The sequence below is a fragment of the Simochromis diagramma genome, unplaced genomic scaffold (genome assembly GCF_900408965.1).
Source record: "Simochromis diagramma unplaced genomic scaffold, fSimDia1.1 OVJJ01000602.1, whole genome shotgun sequence".
Taxonomy (NCBI): Eukaryota; Metazoa; Chordata; class Actinopteri; order Cichliformes; family Cichlidae; genus Simochromis; species Simochromis diagramma.
In genome coordinates, this window is record NW_024387040.1 from 4,369,439 (window position 1) to 4,385,477 (window position 16,039).

The 16,039-nt window shown below is 43.1% G+C and overlaps 1 protein-coding gene across 4 annotated transcripts in view; it reads left to right on the forward strand.

The window, feature by feature from the left end:
• Positions 1-494: 494 nt before the first annotated feature.
• LOC120741173 (solute carrier organic anion transporter family member 5A1) overlaps positions 495-16,039 on the forward strand; it is a 35,524-nt gene continuing 19,979 nt past the window's right edge. The window contains exons 1-2 of one of the 4 annotated variants that reach the window (XM_040043887.1): positions 495-614; positions 1,108-2,590. In XM_040043887.1, coding sequence (XP_039899821.1) covers positions 1,630-2,590 — 961 coding nt within the window. In that variant the 5' untranslated portion in view covers positions 495-614; positions 1,108-1,629. The other 3 variants (XM_040043890.1, XM_040043889.1, XM_040043891.1) reach the window with 3 other exon arrangements.

Genomic DNA, 16,039 nt, shown 5'->3' on the forward strand with positions numbered 1-16,039 from the left:
GATGTAGTTTATGCCTGAAAGTAGCTTCGTTACTGAAGTCAATTATTTCTACGATAAAGCAAAGAAATGGACGTAGGTTGGGCTTACGGAAAGAAACTACAAATCCCAGTATGGCTGGTGTGGGAAAAACAATTCACCCCCACAATCTGGGGCGTTCAAATTGCTGTAGCCGCGTTGGATTTTTACCGTCACAATTGGAAAACTGTGAAAAGATAATCAGCCTTACGATTAATGTTCGTGGTGAAAAACCGCAGGACGCAGGCCGAGAACTGTAATATCCCAGAGCTCAAAAACAAAGCACTAATTTCACTTATGGACTTTAAAAACATGTAAATCTTCAATTAAGTATACACTTCGAACAAGAAAATCCTTATAGTCATATCAAACATGCAGTTCTAGCGCGTTTTCCATTTTACGAGTTTTTGTTATAAAAAATTAAAAAAACATTTAATAGTTTTTTCCTGCACTGTTTCAGGCTCTAAACTCTGCGTTATATGATTTCCGACCGTATTTGAAAGCATCCCCAGCGGTAGCAGCCCCTCCGCATCACACACAGATTCATTCACTGTGTGGCTGCTCCGTGTAGAACAACAGGCTACCTCCCTCAGTCCTGTGTGAGTATTCCAGCCTCTGAGCCCTTCGTTAAAGTTAGAATAAATATTAAATTGTCGTTTAGCCTCGAGGTCAGATTTCTTTTAAGCTTCAGCACAGTAATATTTCTCTCGCGGTTGAATCGGGGGTTTTATTTCTTTTCAAAGTCATGACTGAGACGTTTGTGGACAGCATGGTCTTTTGTTCTCTAGCTATATTTCTCGTTTTGACAAAGGAGAGCTGGGTTTTTATTTTGCCTAACCGCCTCGGCAGCTTGACACCAGTGTTTGCTAGTGTGGGTTATTTTTTTTAAATTTTTGTTATGAAATATTCTCCAGTCCTGTGTAGCAGTTAAGCTTTACAAGGCGACTGGTATAATCCTGTGTAGACATAAAACTGACATAAGAGGAAAGGGCTGTATTTTGTATTTAGGCCTGTAGAAATGTATCCACTTTAGAAGTAGCTATACTTAATTATGTTTTTCTTAACCCCCCTTTTTTGTATTGTTTTTTCTAGGATGCTGCACAGCAAGGGAACAAAGGAAACAACAGAAGCTTTGAACCAATTTTGCCATCTAACAAAGAGCCATAAAATCAAAATCAACATGGGATCCTAGATAAGAAAATCATTGTGACAGCATCTTTTTGTTGTTGATTACATTCTAGGAAATGTGTTGTCAACAGATAACTCTGTTGATGACTTCAGGTTTTTAGTTCAAGAAGGTGATGTTTTTCCGTGTGCAGTCGAGCTACCGCTATCAGGATTGTTTTGTGTCTTGTAAGCATATTAGGAGTCTGATGTTTTGCTTTGAGGGAGGCTGCTTGTGACAGAGCGGTGCTGCTGTGAGTGGGGATGTGGAATAAAACATGCACATAACTAGAGGAGTTCAGTCTGCCTCAGTATCACTGACAGGGCAGTCCTTTCTCCAGCGCACAGCCCTGCAGCAGCTCTACACTCTCCTCATGTGGCACTAGTTACTGACTGGCAGACTTGTCAGCGCAGCCAGGGGCCGACTGAAGCTGAAACTCCAGCTGCGCCATGGCTTCATTGGACAATGATGAAACTGGGAGTGATATGTCTGAGTCTCTGGAGATCTGTGAGCTCCAGGACCAATACATGGAGCCAGAGAACTGCTTCAAGTCCAAAAGTCTACCAATCCTGAATGAACCTTGTCAACAGGGTGGCAAGGCTGCCGAGCCTCGGCTGGTCGGCACAGCCCACACTTGTGTGGCCCTAGAGGACAGTTGCGGGCTTCATCCTAAAACCCCAGACTCCAGCCAGGAAGAATCCCCCTCCTCCAGAACAGACTTCTCCCCCTCTATGTCCAGCATGGTGGGGCTCAGCAGCTCCCTGCCTGTGGAGGGCCACAGGGCCACAGGCTCCGGTGGCAGAAAATTTGGATTCTCCATCACCCGCCTTATCCGCATCCCAGCTAGAAGGTATGTGCGGGTCATCCTGAGCGACTCGCGCTGCTTCTTGTTCTGCATGTGCTACTTGACCTTCATCCAGTCCCTGATGGTCTCGGGCTACCTGAGCAGCGTCATCACCACCATTGAGAAGCGCTACAGCCTGCGCAGCTCCGAGTCCGGCCTGCTGGTCAGCTGCTTCGACATCGGCAGCTTGCTGGTGGTCGTCTTCATCTCGTACTTCGGCGGTAGAGGTCAGAGGCCACGCTGGCTGGCTGTGGGGGGTGTTGTTATCGCTGTAGGCGCAGCACTGTTTTCCCTTCCCCACTTCATCTCACCACCTTACCAGATCCAAGAGATGAACTCCTCAGCGGGCCACGAAGGCCTTTGTCAGAGCAGCAACAACAGCGGCCGTGATCTGCTGGACGTGGCATCGTGCCCTCGCGACCAGGAGGGCAATGAGCACAACCTGTATGTGGCACTGTTCATCTGTGCCCAGATACTCGTGGGCATGGGGTCAACGCCAATCTACACCCTGGGACCCACCTACCTGGACGACAATGTGAAGAAAGAAAATGCATCTCTGTATTTGGGTAAGTAGCAGCAGAACAGGAGGCACTGCATTCAGAAGAGGATAAATCTGTTCCGTCCTCTAATCCACTTCTGTTTTCCTTGCTTATGACTGACATTTGCAAAAAGTCAAGGAATTATGTTTCAACACTAAAGCACTTAGTTGGTTTTGCTCAGCCCAGACTGGCTGAATTTATATAAATAAATCTGTAAAGCTTACAGACCGCTTTCTACGACTTGAGCAACTTCACAGTTAAACCGAGCAGCTCTGGTGTGTGGCTGGAAGAATGCCGAGACGCTGGGTTACACAGTCAGTGGTTTGTAACACAATTAGCATCGGTTATCCGAGCCTATTTCATTCCATTTGTTAATGGATTGGATGTTGGGAACGTCCGAGGCGGAAAGGTTATGAATTTATAATTCGAGAGATTTAAAAGACTGCTTTTTAATTTGTTGGGTCATGTGATTTTTACAATGCATGCGTTTATACCTCAAGATTTGATCCCCCACTCTCATGCTCTGTTCTTCTGATTTAAACCTCTACGCCATGTGACCTCTGCACCACGCTGAGGTAAATACAGAGACTGCAAAGTCAACCTTGGGCCAGAGGCACACGAGAGATGAATCTGTACCAAGAAGCAGAACTAGGTTGCTTATGATTAATAGACCACAACTGGCTCTGTGCGTGTGTGTTTTCTCCAAGTTTTGTGTGTGCATGAAGAAGCCAGAAAAGACAAGGTTGTGTTCGAGGTGTTAGCAGACTGTTTTCTCTGTTCTTATGTGTACTTCTTCACAGGTTTCCTTTTATTTATCTGTGTCGGGGCTTTACCCGTCTCTTAATGTGTTTGCTCAGATTAATTGGATTTATGTAGATGTATCGCATAATTGATATAGCTCACGGAGTAGCTTATGACTGTAGTAATCCTATATGTGCACTGTAGCTGGGTTACCGCGACATGGGGCACCCTTCAGTCTTGGAGACGGCCACTAAGGCTACGTTCACACTGCAGGTCTTAATGCTCAAATCCGATTTTTTGATCAAATCCGATTTTTTTTTTTTTTTTTGTCTGCTTGTTCGCACTACAAATAAAATGTGACAGCAAACGCGCTCTAGTGTGAACCCTCAAAGCGGCCCGCATGCGCAAAAGAAGACGTCACACACAACGCGCTCTGTTTAGTCCCAGACCAACCAGTATTGTTTGACTGATGGCCCTTAATATAAAGACTTGTTTCGGACTTTACGTTTCCCAATTTTGCTTTAAGTTATAAAGTTATTTTGTTATTTACATATGGCCTAATAATTATCTTTGTTGCTGTTTTAGAGAGGAGCGGTGCTTCAAATGATAGTTGCAGATTTCTGTCAGAATCTGCAGATTATACAGTACAAATAAAATGTTCACGTTTCTCCAACGTTGTCTTCCCAGCTGTTTCACTAACATCTACATGGGATGGCCGGGAAGTGTTCGCGATGTCTTATCAGGCGCTTCTCTGGCGCTGATAATTGGCGTCTGTCTTGTGTCAGTGACATAGAAGACGGATTTAATGCGACATGACCATTCAAACAGCAGTCGCTTTCTAAAACATCAGATATGTATCGGATTCAGTACCACATACGAAAGTGACCCCGATCGGATTTGAAAATATCGGATTTGTGCCGTTCACACTGTCATACCATGATCGGATATGGGTCGCATAGGTCAAAAAGTCGTTTCATTTTTGATTTTTTTTACACTAAAAACATCAGATAAAAGATAAAAACAAGCATTCAGAGATACAGAGAATATATGGTTGTTTTGTATAACTGTTCAAAACTCTTGAACCACTGACTGTTTTACTTGATTTGTCCACTTTTTGTCATCGAAATCGTTGATTATATGTTCACCGGTGTGCATGAGCATCTGTTTCAGTGACAGCTGACTACTAGTACTTTTGAAATTAGTGCCTATTTTACCACTGAAATGAATTCACATCATTAGCCACGCTGCTGATGCTGGCCCAGTTATTTCAGCATTGCGCAGCCCACAGAGCATCAGTCCGCTCTGCTGCCTGCACTGTTGCCCTCGAGACCCAGTATTGATCAGATCCCTTCATCACAGCGACTCATTGCAGCATAGCTATCGAACCATCCACAAAAACAAGGCCCAAACGGTCTCAGACACCAACTTGCTTCGCCTTCATCCTGCTAAGGTATTTCCGCAGCAGATGCATTAGGGCTCAATATGCTCCCTGAGTTGTCCTGCTCAAGACGTCCCTTTGTGCAGATTTCCATCAAAAGCAGCGCTTGCTCTGATGACCTTGATGGCTATTTTGAGAGAGCTCACAAAGGGATAATCTGTTCACTCCAGTAAAGCATTGTTTGGAAAAACCAGACATGTTCTGACATGTCAGAGGGAGCAGATAATCGGGGGAAAAATGTACGTTATTTGTATTGTAGATCCCCAGAGAACCATGGTAACGCAGTTTCAGTAGTATCCACTTTGAGAACTCTTATCTTTCAGAGTCTAGACAGCGATAGCTTATCATGCTTTCTTGTGAGTTTGAGTGTAAACATAACCTGAACAGAGGAAGGAGAAGAGACCTTACAGCAGGACTGCAGGTTTTCACCCAGAAAATCATTTTGTAAAAATATAGGCTAACCCACATCTAGAAGAAGCCTCCCCTTTTCTCCCCCCTTCAAACCCATTAATGTAAACCCCATCTCAATTTGCTCTGCCTCAGAGGGGAGGAGTTGCTCTCTTTTGTAGGACAACTTGCTTTACGTTGAAGGGTACTTCTGGTGTCCTTGGAGAGAGAGAAGGCATGCACATGTGTAAGAGAGATGTATATATGATGCGTGTCTTTGTGTCTGCATGAGTACACAGAGCCCATCACTCCATTTCTCAACTCCGGCCCCACATCTCTGGGGTAATATAATAGGCACGGTGTCTGAACTTTACCTTTTTTGCTCTACTTTCAGAGCAAATGGTGACATCAGTGTAGCATTTATGGTGTGTTTTGCCGCTCTCGTCTGTTTTCTAAAGACATGACTTGGACGGACACAGGGGCTACTACCTTTCCTCTTGTCTTTCCTCTTCTTTCGCTTGGACAGATTTACAGCATACCGTTCTTGGTGTTTCTATGGTGAACGTTTGTCTGGGAAGTCACTTCATTTGTGTGATGGTGGCTCGTTGCAGTGGGTACTGTTGTGTGGCAGAATAATCATTTGCAATAGATGAATGAAAGAAAGATGTATTTGAAACACTTTTGTTCTTGTTATTTCTGTTCAGTTTACTCAGCTATTGTTGTGACTTGTTCTCTATAAGTAAAACTACCTCAAAGCACCTTATAGTTAAAAGTAAAGACCCTACAAACCCTTAACAATCAGATGATCCCTATGAGCAAGCACTGGGCGAAAGTGGGAAGGAAAAACTCCCTTATAACAAGAAGGGAGGGGAGGAAGGACCAATTGTGGTTAAAGGGGAAGGAGACAGGAGAAAATTGTTTTTGTTTGTTTGTTTGTTTTTTAAATGAATGTCTCCAAAGAGATCCATAGAACTAATCAGTAATCGTGTTTGTCTTTGAATATTTCCTCCATACCAGCCTTTTGGGCTGTGGCCTTAACCTGTGCTTATTAGATGGGGTCTTTTCCCCTCTCCACTGATGACCGCAGTGATTTACATGCTAATGATGCAGAGAAGGTGTAATTGACATGGAATAACTTGAGATGCTGGGTTTGATTTTACTGCCTTCTGCATTCCACAGTAACTTTCAAATGGCGTGCTTGAGCTAAATTTATAATAAAATAAACAGAAAACACTGATATTAAAACCTTTTTGTTTATGCTCTGTTGTTCTTTAATAACCTTTCAGTGTCTAGACGTTGCTGTCTCTGGCGCTTGTAGCTAGCTACCTGCTTTACATACAGGATAAGGTTAATTGATTCCTCCTAGCTGTCATCCTCACGGCCTCTGCATTAAGTACTGTAGTTTGCAGTGCAGAGGTCTCTCTGAAACTTCCATCCCAGTTTCCATTATTGGTGTTTTTGAGTTATTAATTTTTTATTAGGTACTCATGGAAACCATGCATCAAGCCTCTGGAGGATGAATAGGAAATGAAGGAGGCGATGCCCAGTTTATGAAGAGAGGCCTAAACAGCAGTGCTGTCTGCACGCTGACACACAGACACATGCTCACATGGACACAAGGGGTGTGTTTTCTGACAGATTTAGAAAGAACAGTTGCTCTCAGACTTTTCTCCTGCAGTGCGTGCGTGTACTGCAGCTTAGAGAGGCAACAGAGGAATGGACTGTTAAGTTTACAGTTTAAACCTCACTGTGTTTATGTATTTATTTTTTTGATGTAGGATTATCACTCGTGGACCTGGTACGTCCCTTTTTCTGCTCACTCAGTCAGTTTCATTAAATTGTGTGTCCTGGTCTGCTTAGCAGCAGCCAAAGCAAATGCAGGTTGTGCACATAGTCAGGCAAACAGTGAAGTCCCCAGAGACCCCGCCTTCTCCCCCGCTCCTCTCTGCCCCTCTGGGCTGACGGGCTCAGGTTTCAGGATCAGTTTAGGGTACACATTGATCTGTCAGAAGCTGGCACACATATAGAAAGAAGACTGGTCTCGTTTCATTGCCGTCCTCATGGAGGGTTTAAATTATGCCACACTGGCCATGCAGGGTTACTCAGGAGCAGGCGACCTTTCTGTGGGGCTGCCAGCTCGGACTACTACTGTTACTATGACGCGCCTGTGAACGACTGACCTCTGCGTGGCTGTGCTACTGATGACAGTGTGTGCATCAGGAAGAGAAGTGATGTAAAAAAAAAAAAAAAAAAAAGGTTCATGTGAGCATAATAATTTGTCTCCAGTGGTGGAAGTTTTTAACCGCAGCAATTGTAGTGTGTTGTATTTATTGCTTAACCTCATTGACCAGTGGCTGTTTTTCAGTGTGGTGGCCGGTTGTTTTGACAGTGTGGGAAGGTTCCTGGGGAAATGCCAGCAGAGTTTTTTGTGATATGAAGAATGCTAGAAGTCCTTTTGTTTTCAGCTATGCGGGAAAGAAATGCTTGCTTTGTTCTTGCAGCCTCTTTGGTGCATGTTGTTCCACCACATCCTCACTGATCCCTGACTTCTTTTTGGAAATCAAATTAAAAATAAATTCTCAGAAGACCTTTTGGTGTAGTTAAACTCTCAGAGCACAGAAACACTGTCGAGGATTGGGAACACTGGTGGTAGAAAACAAGACCGTGTTATGGGTATAACATAATTAATAGACACCCCAATAGAGTGATTATCTGTATCGCATTTGCTATTTAACTTGTTTAGGACTGGATCTAACTTATACCTAATTATTAATCTGCAGTAGGCAGTAAGCTTTTCCTTTGGCACCACTTCTTTGTAGGGGCTAAATTGAAAGCTGACTTAAACAGGATTGCAACCTTGCTATTTAATGATAGTTTAGCAACTAAATATTCTGGAATATTTAGTTGCTAAAAACATTTTCACTGTTACAAGTTACCTATCATCCCTCACCCCAACTTCTTTAGCTTTTTATATGGATAGCTTTGCTCCACTCAGCTGTCAGATCCTTCTGAAAGTGTTTTATTGCTTAAAAACTGCAAGTAGCCACTTCCTTTTCATCGCTGCTGGATGAAAACCCTCAAAATAATTTCTGTGTATTTTCTGCTGTTAAGCTAATCATAACCGTGATGAGAAACATGGCCTTCCGTTGCCTGTTTTGTCCGGTCCGGAAATGAATTGGCGTCAATAATTGCCAGATGTTTGCTACCAGGGGTGCAGTATATCCTGCGATGGCCATCAGAACAGAGAGTACTGCTGCTAGCACACGCCATGTTCTCGGAAAGACGCATTGTCTGATAGAGCTGCTTTGGGTTTCCACGTAAGTGGCTTTTCTCTTGGGATCGCAGGGTTACACCAGCCAGACACCGTACAACCACATCAAGTTAAATTGCATTTCCTCCTCTCCTTCTTGTGCATGCTACCTCCTCTGCGCAGTGCAATCTCCATGTTGATGCAGGCTTCAGGGTGTTTTAAGAGTGTTGCTTTGCTACAGAGACGAGGGAGAAAAAAAAAATCTCACTCCATTCCAGTGTTGTGCTCTCTTAGCAGTAGACTGGCTATTGTTCTTCTTGACCCCTGTACTGCTCAGATGGAGAGTGAGCGAGGGAGGGTGGCTGGAGGGAGAAGTGCTAATGGGATTTACATAAGTGCAAGAACATGTGGAGAACAAAAAAAGTTCTGTTTATGAAAATATTTCTGTTGCTGTTGTCCATACAGATACCCAGCAGATCTTTTTTTTTTTTTCTCTTCACAAGAAGTGATTTATTTTTATAATGGTTTATAAATGGACATAAATTCTGTGTTGAGCTTCCCAGAGCTGCTCTGTGGGATGAGATGGATGTCTTTAAACGCTCTCTGACCTAACCCCATTGGACGCACTGTGCACAATGACGCGCCTTTCGTGAAGCGCCAAAAAAATAAGGCATTGTGACCAAAAACGTTGCCTGACAGCCGCACAGATGACAAGGGTGAATTTAGCTGTACGCTTTCATCTGTCTCTCGCAGCGATGCTGCCAGGCTCTGTTTAGCTTGTAAATGTAGCATTAATCTGGTCGTGCATTATGCAACACGGACTATTAGGCTACACATGCAACTGTGATACAGTTCACTGAAGAAGCAGTGTTTTGACAAGCGTCGTCCTCAGATGTTGGCAGCAGCTGAGTTTGCTCTTTGTGGCGAGGTTAGTGGGTTGGGAACGTGTACAGGTACAACGGAGGATCCCTCTGCTTAGCACAGACACTTTATGCTACGAAAATGTTCATTTTTCACACTTTTGTTTCTGTTTACATGTGGGGGTTCGATAGCTATACCTAGTTTTAAGGAGTTGGTAGGCTCCAGGTGTGACCCTGGAGAGAGCAGCTGTTGAGAGCTGGCAGGATGCTTGCCTGGGGGAGGGGGAGTACACATATATGAATGTGAGTGTGCACCTGCAGTTGGGGTGTGGGTTAGAATTGAGGGCTTTTGGGGGGGGTGGCTAGTAGTGTGGGTAAGTATTCGCAGAAGGCTTGTACACTTGTTTTTCCTACAAGCTTACACTTACAAAAAATAGAAAAAAAATGCAGGGCAGAAAAGTCTCATCCTCAACGTCAAGTATGGCTTCATACTCTCCTGCCACAGTGTGTAGGAGGCACTGCTGCAGAGCACAGTCCTTTTCTTACTTGCGTAACACCAAATTAATGAAATCTGAATAAAGCATGGCTGTGCTATGTAATCTTCACATCCTCTCGTCGTGCTCTCCTGTGTTGATTATATTCACCCTGTTAAGAGATCATTAGATCGCCTGTCATCCTTCAAGATACCCAGAAATCAAATTGTCTCAGGAGTTCTTACATGGCTGTGAATTGCAAAGCACACCTACAGGAATGAAAACAGCAGGATTTTTTTGTTTTTTTTTTTGTTTAAGAATTAGCTTAGTGTGTGTGATTAATTTCCAAGTCATAAAGGGGAAATTTTTAACTAGAAACGTCAGTTTGAGTATGAACACAACTTTTTCTTTTTTTAAAAAAATGAGCTCTTGAGTTGGAATGAGCATTTTTGTGGTTTAAAAGAGTAGCAGAAGTAATAGTCCTAGTGGAGGATGTATTGAGGATGCCAAATAAATTCTGGGCATAGCTTTAGAGCCATGGAGCAGTTTAGTGTGCCATGTCTGTCATTTACAGAAACTGAAAAGCTGCAGGTGCCAGTTTGTGGCACACTGAAAACCTAGCTCGCTGCTGTAATGAATTCACAGCTTCACCGAGTGTAATGTGGTTCTACCCTCAGCCCCCAGATGCCTCATTCATGGCCACTCATCAGCTGAAAGATTATTTGCCACCCTCTCAAATGTTGGAACATTATCTATGCACAGGCAAACACACAGCTTGTTGTGTTTCAGGCTGGATCTGGGACCCCTCCCCAGTATGTTCCTGTTGGCAGGGAAGAAATGAAAGGAAGGTACTGTAAAGGTCTCCTCAAATGTCCTTAAATGCTACAGCGCTGCTCAAAAATTTCTCTATGTGATGATTCACAAAGTCACAGCACAAGCTTTAATTATACCATTAATCTCATAAATCACATACATTTTTGTTGCAATTTTTTTTTTACAAGGTTTTGATCTGAATGTTTTTTTTTTACCTTTTAGAGAAACCTCTTCACTTATTAACCATAAACATTTAGTCTTGGATAAACAAAAAGTTGTCTACTTTCAGTTCAAATCTTGTAAAGCGAATGCACGAGAAGTCACAAAGAACGATGGATAAAGAGGAGAATCCACAGATGATGATGGATTAGGCTGCTAAGTAAAAGGATTTGCTAAACGTGGCAGCACGCGAAAGACTTCTGAGAGTAAGTGAAGTAAAGTAAAGAAATAAAAAAAGGGAGGAGACGCAGTGGAATTAATCCGTTTCTCTTGAGCCCGTGTGCCTCTGAATGACATTTCATCACTAAGCCATTTAAAGAGAACCGTGTTGCTTTCATTGGCTTGTCACAAGGGCAGATTGTGAGGAAGAAAGATTTTCAGTTGTAACAGTGTTCACAAAAACACCCTTGCAGCTGCTGCAGCGTCACAGTTAAAGTAAATAAGTCATGGCTTACTTATAAGTAATAATTAACTGCATATATGTAATTGTACACTGCTTAATGCAGGGTTTGCTTTTGTTTTTCATGTTTTACTGAAGGGAGAGTGGCAAAAAAAATACACGGTACACATTACTCACCCATAAATAACAGCAATACAGTAAATGGAAAGTGGTTCTAAGAGAGGAAATCCTACTTAAGCAGATTTGTTTTCCCATGCATTACTTAAACTTAAAATCTTACACAGGGCAGATTTGCATTCGAGGCCCACTCACGCATTTTAATACATCATGGAAGAGCGGGCAGCTGAGCTGAGTCCTGATGTGCGTTGCTTGCTGGGTTTGTCATGTTCCCAGATGATTTTGAGATTTTTCTTTCTTTTTACCCTACCCATGCGTTCTTTTTCAGCTGTGCTCTCTCATCGCTTCATCCCCTTGAGTGGATTCTTTTATTATTATTTTTTAGATCAGCAGCAGCAGATTTGAGGACTTTTGCTGCCAGTGCAGGACTAGAAGCCTTAGGCCAGCAATGGAATCAGCAGAAAATGGTCATTTGGTGTCAGACTGGGTCTGTGACGCAACTAATGCACGCTAGCGTGAAGCTGTGTGTGGGTGGATCGGCTCCCACTGGAGAGCAGTGGCATGCTGGAACCACTATTTCTTTTTGGATGTTGCTGACAGTCTGATTAAAACGGTTAATATCTTTTATTCCCATCTTTTAGGATGTTTTTCTTTATGCTAATTCAATAATATGCTAATTCAAATAAACAGATAAACGTGTATGCATACATGGCTGGTTGAAGTGTTGCCTCACTGGCTGGCTGACTACTGTACCTCAGGCTCTCTGCTGCAGCCGAGGAGCAGCTAAAAATAGAGAAAACCCCTTTCGTTCTTTTTTCCCCCTTCTCGTTTTCTAAATATTTGATTTTGCCAAGTGAGCTTGGGGAACCCCTGCATGGAGCAGCTTTCATGAAAAATTCATTACATTTAGAATTTTTCCTGCACCCTACACAGCAAAGTGCTGTGGTATAACACGTAATAACAGAAAACACAGTTTCAAAGTGACGCAACTTGTGCCGCTTGACTGCAGCATGCACAGAATATTTATGAATGGGCCTGCACTTGCCTTTATTGTGTCTTACACTGGAGGCATCAATAATATACCATATTACCAGCATTTTTCACAGCTGGATTAGGCAAAAACGTTCATAGTTTGTTGTACAGAAACAGAACGTAGAAGAGGATGGAGGAGACAGGCAGGCTTGAGATGCTGATCAAGTTCTTAGTGCTCCTTGTGACTTGTCATGTCTCTGCTTAAGGGGCTTCCACAGGAATGCCTGGAGGTAAAGTGGTACAGAAGTCTAACGGGTGGCCTGAATGTTGATTTCCTTCTGAACTGCTTTGATTGTGCAGTTCAGAAGGGTTCCCGGTAAAGACTTTGGTCTGGGTCTGTACCCGGCTGTGCTGCTGTACTGCTAGATCAAAGTTTTCCCCATTTAATCCATTAAGATCTTCACCGCTTTCGACACCTGAATGTAAATTCAAATGAAAACGCAGTTTAAAAAGGTGTAAATCTCATAAAGAAAATCGAAAAGTCTTGCTTGTTCAGCATGTTTTCATTCACTTTATCTAGAACATTTATAGAGTGCCAGCACTATTCCTACTATTCCTTAAATATAAAGATGGATATGTGTATTAATAGATCTGATTTGCATCATTAAACTAGTCCAGATTTAATGTTCTGTATAGCTATGCAATTAAATGAGGCTGTGCTTTGTTTGGGTGTCCCACGCAGATTTATGTTGTTATCTCAGATACGGTATCTGCCGGCTGCTCGACAGTGTTTGACTTTAATAAGTAGTCAGTCTGTTTTGGTTGCCGAAACTAGGAGCTGGCAGTACAAGGCATTCCTTTATCATTTCATATTACTAACACAGTGAATGTGCAAGTGTATTAAATGTAATCAGTTAGTAATAGTCGGCTCAGTTGTGCTTATGTTGCTTTCAGCTTTTTTTTCCTTTCATGCCTTATTCTCATGCATTTCCACTGCCAGTACTCCATCGCATTTTCTCTATCTGTTCATGCATGTCTCTTGATTTCCATTTAATTCTCCTCCCTGAATGTTCTTATCTGACTGGAAGCAGTTGTACAATTATGTATAGAGAACTTTTCCCCCATTATTCACTTGGGGCTAAACACATGCACGGTCTTGCAGAGGCAACTCATCCTTCAAGTCTGTGACGACGAATGTGTACTTCATTATAATTGGGACCACATCCATCATGAAAAACATCATCAACACATAATAAATGGACTTAGAGATGCATGCCTTTTTGTGTATGTGTGTATCATATAAATAACTCATGCATATTAAAGCAGTCTGCCCCACTGGCCTCACTCTGTTTGTGTATGTGTGCCCTTTGGGTGAAACTGTAAGGTTAGGACTTGTAAGAAGACACTGCTAAGTCAGCAAGTTGTCATGACAATGCCGCCATTCCCCTATTTCATTGTGTTTTTTCCTCCTCTTGTCTCTCGGGGTTGGAGAGGTCACATGACTGAACTGATCCCCATAACACAGGGATACATAGAGCAGCGTTTCCCTTCTGTGGCTCTTTTTCTAACAGCAGCCGCCACATAGATCATCTATCAAAACCCCCACATAAAACAGCTACTACACTTTCCAAAGAGCTTTAGGAACTCCACAGAGCAGCAAATCAAAATTCTGTGCTGACATATCGCATAAAGTAGATGTTATTAAATAAAGTAGAATAACTCATTCTGAGGCTCAGTTGTTATCCTAGGCTAGAGTGAATAGTTAACGTGTGATGTATAGTGCCACATAAATCAATGTGGCAAAGCTCAAGTAACGCTCACGAGACAAGGTGATTGCATCTTTTTTAGAGAATCGGCAGCTCCCACGTAACGCGCTGAATACGAACCCAAGGTTGTTCGCTTGCTGCCTGCTGCCTGCTGTCCATTCCCGGGCTTGTTTAGAGGCTGACTGAGCGGTGTAGGCTAATGGCCAGGTGGAGCGCTACATAATTCATTGAAACGAAGCTTTGCAGCCAGAGAGCTGGAAAGAGAAGGATTACAGAGCGAGGCTCATACCTCTACAGCCTTTATTGCAGGACAGTCACAGGAGAGAAATAAATTCCCAAAAAACAAATGAGATTTTTACTTTGGCTGCACGTAAACGTCACTGCATGGAGTTTGGTTTTGTATATGTGGCTGTGTGGAGCTGTGCGACCTTTTGACCTCACTGACGATGCAAGCCTTGTCCTTTTTATTTCGTCAATGTGCTTAAATCAAATCATTAATCTGCGCTAATTAGTTTGACCACCAGGGAGCTGCTTCATTAGCCGCAATGTGCTTTCTCATCAGGTCCTGTGGCTCTGCATCCTCTGCTCTGGCTGAGTCTCATTGGTGAGGGGTGAGGAGAACACGAGGTCAGGAGAGGTCGTGGGGGAGGGGGGTGGAAGGTCACTAGAAGCCATTGCATTTTTATGGATGAAAGTCCGTTCTTGTCATCTAGCTATTCAAGCAGCTTCGGGTGCCTTGGTGACTACTAAAGATGACGCCGTAAAAGCTGAAACGCAGTAAGACCGAGTGCAGTGAAAATCATCTCACCAATTCTTTCAATTCATTCTTCTTTTTCTCTTTGGCCTTCATTCATTCCTACGAGCTGTGAATGAGTCACTGCTGCTCGTGAATACAAAGGAACCGGCAGTGTGGAGGAGGCAGAGCGGAGACAACAGAGCAAAACTGGTCCCTGAAGGTTAGATGTAAGAGGGATGCTGCTGAGCAAGCTTTATCACTCAGTTACACAGCAGGATCAGTCACCACAGACTGCACCCAAGCTTCTTCTTTTGCGCTCCTTCTGTTTCTTGATGTTCGCTCTTTATTCTCACTCTCTGTCTCACATATTGTGACCATACATCACATTTGGTCAGATACTGAACTGGCAGCAGTAATCTTAGGCGCCTACCTTGCCCCAGCGTTTTAGAATTTGTAACTTTTTTACAGCAACACTGATTTTTGAAGCATTGTTTACTTTTCTGCAGAATCATCTTGTTTTATTTTGCATTTTTCTTTTTGCATTGATATAATATGCTTAATACCTTCTTATTAAATTCCTTCGCAGCTTCTGCATGCACTACAAGTCTGGACGGACATGGGTGTAAACTCCTGCTTGACTGGTTGGTAGACAAATAAAACGGTTTCTTGCTTTACTGCCTTTCTCTTTCTGGATTATTGTTGAGTAAATCTCCTCTCTTCTCCTCTGCCTGACACTGCTGTGTCCATCCATCACAAACACTGGAGCTGAACTGCTAAATTGGTGCCAGTGAAGCCGTTTAAAACCCTAACCTCACTCCTCTGTCACTCTTACCCTTAATGCACCTTGCCTCCCTCCTTTCACACTTGCGGGTGAATGCACATTAGAGTTAATGTTTTTAAGATGCAGGGAGAGCTGACCTTGGATGCCGGTGAAGTCACTGAGTTGTAATTGAAACTGTGTGCTTCTTGTTGAGCTGTTTTTGGTGCTGGGGTGATTGTGTTTCCTGAGATTATGTGGCTCAGATGGATTCTGTTTGTGTATTTTAACATGTATGCGGTGTGACTACATTCTCAGTTTATATCTTTTGAGGCCTAGAAACCATGAAGGCTGAGCCGTTACCTCAGCCTACATGAAAGTCAAACTGAATAACCACGTGGATGATTTAGATTCCGACTTTGTTTAACCTAAGAGTGATAAACCAGTAACTGCAATGCAGCGCTCCTAACGCGGTGCCTCTACATGTGTAGAAAGCCACATCAAGTCTTAATATGTTGTCCTTCAGGTGCCGCTGGTGAAGGTCCAT